Source organism: Trachurus trachurus (genome assembly GCF_905171665.1).
Source record: "Trachurus trachurus genome assembly, chromosome: 12".
In the NCBI taxonomy this organism is placed as follows: Eukaryota; Metazoa; Chordata; class Actinopteri; order Carangiformes; family Carangidae; genus Trachurus; species Trachurus trachurus.
Genome location: NC_139908.1, coordinates 21,845,995 through 21,852,231, shown reverse-complemented (window position 1 = coordinate 21,852,231; position 6,237 = coordinate 21,845,995). Strand labels below are relative to the sequence as shown.

The 6,237-nt window shown below is 43.0% G+C and overlaps 1 protein-coding gene across 1 annotated transcript; it reads left to right on the top strand.

Annotated features, from left to right (window-relative positions):
- Positions 1 to 355: 355 nt before the first annotated feature.
- Positions 356 to 5,230, top strand: barhl1b (BarH-like homeobox 1b; the record flags this gene model as incomplete). The annotated part of the gene is made up of 3 exons (XM_083983019.1): positions 356 to 806; positions 3,417 to 3,639; positions 4,927 to 5,230. 3 exons carry the CDS (start codon positions 356 to 358, stop codon positions 5,228 to 5,230), a joined length of 978 nt encoding a protein of 325 aa, XP_083839145.1.
- Positions 5,231 to 6,237: the final 1,007 nt, after the last annotated feature.

Below are 6,237 nucleotides of genomic sequence, written 5' to 3'. Positions count from 1 at the left end.
TTGTGAACTCAGAAACACGAGGAGTTGATCCTGAAGGAAGCGGAGAATCGATTGTGACTGCATCGATTTGAGGAGGACTCGTCTCTTCAGACTTGACAAACAACCAGAGAATCGGATGCATGGACGATTTCTGTAACGCAACTTAGACTGGAGATATTTTTCCTCTGTGGATGAATTCATTTTATTTGTAGCGTATCCAAAAACTGTTTTTTGTTTTTGTTGTTGGTCCGTGGAGGGGGGTTCTTTCTCTACTGCTGGATCAACTGAGACTTCAACACCCCCTCTTTTCCTCCTCCATAAAATAAAACTTGTCCTGAATACCAAATGGTAGTTTGAGGAGGCCGCGATCAAGACAATGGAGGCGTCCGCCAACGGGTCCAGTTTTGGCATCGACTCGCTGCTGTCCCACAGGCCTGGAAGTCCTGTGTCCAAAGGGGACAGCCTGGTGGGGGAGTGCCGCTCGCCCCTGGAGTTCAGCCCGAGATCAGACGTGGAGAGCGGCTGCTCGTCGCCTCCGTCGCCGCGCAGGGAGTGCGTGGAGGAGGTGGCCCAGAGGCAAGGTCACGGTGTCGGCCTTCCGCCGCACCTCCAACACGCACAGATATCTGCGGGGTCGCAGCAGAGGACCGTGACCTCCTCCTTCCTCATCAGAGACATTCTCGCGGACTGTAAGCCCCTGGCCGCGTGCGCGCCCTACTCCAGCAATGGACAGCCGACTCAGGAGGCGGGGAGGCTGGCCTCCAAGATAGCGGACGACTTTATGGAGAAAATCCACAGCAACTCGTCGTCAGACAGTGAATATAAAGGTAAGGACGGAGAGCTGCGTGTCTGTGGGGAAGAGTGGAGGAGCTGCTCTGCCTTGGAGAGCAGGTTGGAGCTGACACTGATTTGGCCTCTTGGTTTCATATTGGACTTCTGGCTCATGTAGAAACACAACTGTCACTTAAAACCATACTAGTTGTGTTGGGAGCTTGTTCCTGCTTTGTTGTGACTTTTTTTTCTGTTTATATATGGGAACTTGTTTTAGACCTATTTCGTATACTTTTCAGCTAATGCAGACTGGAACATCTTTAATTGGTTTGACAACAAATGTAAAAAAAAAATAAAAAAAAAATAAATAAAAAAATTCGGATACAAACTCACTAAATAACAAAATAAAATACTATAATACTAATGCAATTTACTTTAACAAATAAGATAAAATAAAGAAAATAATTTGCTATCCAGAAAATAATTTCAAAATAAAGTAAAATAAAATCAGCCAAACAGTCTATAATTTGAGACTTTTACTTGGCAAATAATAATGGAAATTGAATGTAAATATGAATAAAAACAACAAGACTATAAACTTAATGAAAATAGGTGCTTTCTGAGAGTGTTTTAGGCTTTTCAAATCGTTTCCCCCAAAATGGTGTAAAATCAAAATTCAGCAGCTCAGCTTTTTTTTTTTTTTTTTTTCAATAATTTGGGGAAAAAGTGAAACACAGTAAAACGAGGAGATCTTTCCCAATAAGTTGACAGGAGTCAGTTTCAGGCCGGGAGCCACCGATGAGCACGAAATCGAGCCCGATCTGCTGCATCACGGAGCTGAAACCGTGTGTGTGTTTGTGTGTTTTTACCTGCAGAGTAAAAAGCTGTGATGAGTTTATTTATATGAAGTTACTACATATTTAAAAGTGACGACTGAGCGCGTGCAGATGATCCAGAAAGCATCTGTTGATGTCAGGGAGGTGAGGCTGAGAGAGATGACAGGGGCGCCTCCAGATAAATACCATCAAGGGCCTCTCTCTGTTTCCAATCATGTCAGCCATAACACACATGTCACCTCCATTGACAGTTTAATGAAGCAGAGCCTGGACAGAAGACACCGCCGTAAGGCTACAATAGAAAATGCATCATATGGCTGCAACTGAAATCACATTTTAAACAAAAAGCGAATTATTATCAATATTATTATCACTGTTGTTATTTTTTATCATCTGCTTTCATTCACTTTTTTTTTTTTTTTGGCTCGGGGCACTTTTCATCCTCGTTCACCTTATCGATACGGCCCCTCACGTCATGATTTTGCTCGACAAATTCCGTGTGTGCGCGCGCGTGCGTCCGCGCGCCCCCGCGTGTCACAGTGTGGATGGAGATGCTCATCGACGCGCTGATTGATTGAAGGAGCCGCGGGGCCCACAGAGCGCCTGTACGGTGGCTTTGATTTCCGCGAATCCGCCTCCTATAATATTTCAGGGATTTGATGCAATTTGTCCCCGGCGCTAATCAGATTTGTAACCGCGCAAGGCCGCCCGGCTCTTGATTTCCACTCATTTCCACGGTCCTGTGAAGTTTCTCCGGTCGCGGTTGAAAGGCTCGTCCTTCCCTTGTGGCTCAATTAGGCGGATTATTGTGCTTCTTGAGACGACTCAACTATTCAACTACCAGGATCTCTCGCCTCGCCCCCCCTCCTCCCCTCCCTTATTCTCTTCTTTCTTTTCTTTTCTTTTTTTTTTAAAGAGAATTGAAGGAGTGTATATATCAATGCTCGCCCTGACATGACAACACGCAGAAAAAAAGAACAAAGAAGTGCGGCTGTGCTGACGGGAGAAATATCAGATTGGAAGTGCGAATATTGGAAGAAGCTTTTCATATCAATTTAAGTCCAAATCAAATAGCTCCATCTCGCCTATAGGCGCTCTGTCTGACTCCTCACATGTGGATACACAGGTAGAAAAGCCAACATGCTGCTGTCAGACTGCTGAAAAATATGTTTCCACAATAAATGTTTTGTCACTTTGTTTCTCATCAAGCAAACTGTGCCTTGAAACCTCTGGTTAGATTTTTAAATAATAATAATACAAGTAATAAATACAGTATACATTTTTTTTAAATGTGGTTTCCTCCATTTTATTTCTAATTAAAAAACTAAAAACAAAATGAAACGCATTGTAGTAGAAAACAGGAGTTAATCACATCCCTCGAGATGGGAATACGTTTTTTTTGTGATTATTATTTCAAATTCTGACAATCAGCCACTTAACCCTTTTATAGCACTTCTCACACGGGACGTGCTGCTCAAAGTGTTTCCAGTTTTTTTGAAAATACACGCAATGAAGTTATTAAAATTCAGTTCTGCCTTGATCCAACCAGAGTTCACTTCATATTTTACGACTTCCTCCTGAGTCAAAGCCTTGATTAAAGTAAGCAGCTCCATGGTGAGAATCTACTGGGCCATAACATTTTCCGTTTTTAATCTATTTTTAATGCCGTTGACACTGATAGTTGTCTGTGTTAGAGGCTGATGCTGCTGCTGCACAGATTTGTTATGGAGGCTGCACAGTGGCTGGAGCTCTGCGTTAACTCCCCTCTCCTCTTTTCTTTCTTTTTTTTTTGTCTCTTCCTTCTCCTGGACGCTGCTTTCCGTCCTCCAGTGAAAGAGGAAGGGGACAGGGAGATCTCCAGCAGCAGAGACAGCTCTCAGGTCCGGCTCAAGAAGCCCAGGAAGGCCCGGACGGCCTTCACAGACCACCAGCTGGCCCAGCTGGAGCGCAGCTTCGAGCGGCAGAAGTACCTGAGCGTCCAGGACCGCATGGAGCTGGCGGCCTCCCTCAACCTCACCGACACGCAGGTCAAGACCTGGTACCAGAACCGGAGGTGAGGACACCGAGAGGGATGAGGAGGAGGAGGAGGGGGGTGGTGGTGGTGGTGGGGGGTGTTGTGGTTTCTCACGGCTCATGACTCATGACTGGATGGATCCAGGGACGCCATGTTTTCCTCCCACCATCACCCTAAAGGTGGCACGAGTTCATTTAACCTATGAGTCACTGCCACTAGGAGTGCAACTAACCACCCAATTAATTATTGATTAACCTGCCATTTGTTCTGATTAACTGATTAACTGCTCGCTAGAAAATGTCACAAAACCTCAAGAGTTTTAACAGAGAGGTCCAACACTCAGAGGAATTCATCCAACCGGCATGCAGTGGGAGAGGGCGACACTTTCATTTTTAACAATATGTTAATCAATAAAATAGATTATTTTTTTCTTTTTTTTAGACAGTTGATGAGTCCACTCATTTGTTTCAGGTCTAACTTTTACTTTGGAATTACATCAAGTAAATTTAGAGGAGCAATTATTGATTGACAGCTGATTGAAAATGTCAGCGACCTCAGGGTACAACTTTTTTTTAATGATTTATTGACTCTTATTATTAGCATAATTATTATCATTATTATTATTATTGCCAACCTTGATTTTAATCTCTTTTCTATTAAATTATATTATTATAGGCTATGTTTTCTTCCATCAACATTAGTCTCGCTTGTCAGAGAGTCCTGGGTTTATTTCTTTCGGTTTCAGCATCTCAGTGCAACAGTATATTGTCTTTTCCAGCATTACAGTACAACACACTGACCCTACAGTAGAGTGCAGAGGTGTCAGCTGTTTGTAAATAAGTAAAAGTCTAAACGTGCGCGAGCAGGAGAAGCGCTCTTCGTTAACGTAAAAACCTGTTCTGTGCAGTCTCCGCTTGAATTACCCTCCGCATTTATTTGTCTATAGTTGTGACTCTGAGGCAGCTAAATGACATAAATAAATATAAAAACACAACACTTTGGCCTATGAATAATGCATCGTTGCATGTGTGCATATCAATAATTCAAACAAACCACTATATCTACTCAATTATCTTTATTATGAATTATTCACCTGCATGGAGTGCATACTGGCAATCTAACAGACGTCCTTGGGTGTGAATACAAGTGGCAGGTTGGAGATTTTGGTGATTTACAAAGAAAAAAAAAACAGATGTAGGCTACTCGGACTTCTAATTGGACCCCAGGTAAACAGATGGCAGTTATTTTAGTGTGCTGGATACAAACACACCACATTTATTGATACACACATGCTAAAGGCTAAAGCTGCTCTTTTATCTGCTGCAGGACGAAGTGGAAGAGGCAGACGGCGGTGGGACTGGAGCTGTTGGCGGAAGCTGGAAACTACTCTGCCCTGCAGAGGATGTTCCCGTCCCCGTACTTCTACCCCCAGAGCCTGGTGTCCAACCTGGACCCTGGAGCGGCCCTCTACCTTTACAGAGGCCCCTCGGCGCCCCCGCCGGCCCTGCAGAGACCACTGGTCCCACGGATCCTCCTGCACGGCCTGCAGGGGGGCAGCGAGCCGCCGCCTCCGCCTCCTCCTCTTCCCCCCATGTCCGGCGTCCTTTCCCGGCCGCCTCAGCAGCGGTGAGCCGCCCCACTCATCCCCCTCCCCACCGCCCCCTGTCGCACTGTCTGCTGAACGCCGACCCTGGCAGCTTGGAACTCATTATGAGAAATAAAACAAAGACGGAAAAAGACGAAACCGACACGAACACGAGAATCGTGAAAATAAAAAATAAAATAAAAAACTTTTCAGCCCTTTGGTGGAAAAACCGCGATGGGCTGAATGAAGCTTGTGGACGGAGCTTTGTGACTGAAACTCGAACTGTCTGTGCGGAAGGAGCTTCTGTTTTTTTCTGGAGGGGGATGGGCATGAGATTTAGGCTATTTATAATTATTTATTTCTCAACATGAATCAGTATTTAAGTTATGTATTTATTTTACTCCAGTTTCAGTATTTTCAGTGTTTTTCTCAACAGATACAATTGTTGGTGGCACTTTGACCCACACTCCATAAACCCCATTATTATTATTATTATTATTATTATTATTATTATTATTATTATTATTATTATTATTATTATTATTATTATTATTATGTTGGCATTCCTGGGTTGAGGCAGAAATTATGTGGTCATGTGGTGAGGTCATCCAAAGGAACAATTTGTAGCCCCATTATTTTTTCTTTTCATATTTTTTTCTTTATTTTTATTTGTCATTCAGTTTTCTTTACACGTGAAGAACAAGCTGATCAGCAGTCATAAACCTGTAAATAAGAATATTTTGCATTTTATTCGAAAGAGACTGATTTTAAAAGAAGCTTTTGTTTGTTCGTTTGATCTATTGGTGCGTCGTTTTCAGACCACGGTGATCCAAGTTTATCATAATAGGCTAGATTAGCCATCAGATAAATAAATCAATAAAATAAAATTAAAAAAACACAATTAAAAAACATATTGTCTGAGGAAGGATGGGAAACCTGCCTGGACCCACACGTGGGCATAAAAAACACGAGAGCTATGGAAAGAAATAAATCTATATAAAGTCTTTCTCCTTGTTCTTAGTTGAAGTTTTAGCGAAGTAAAAATGTCAAGT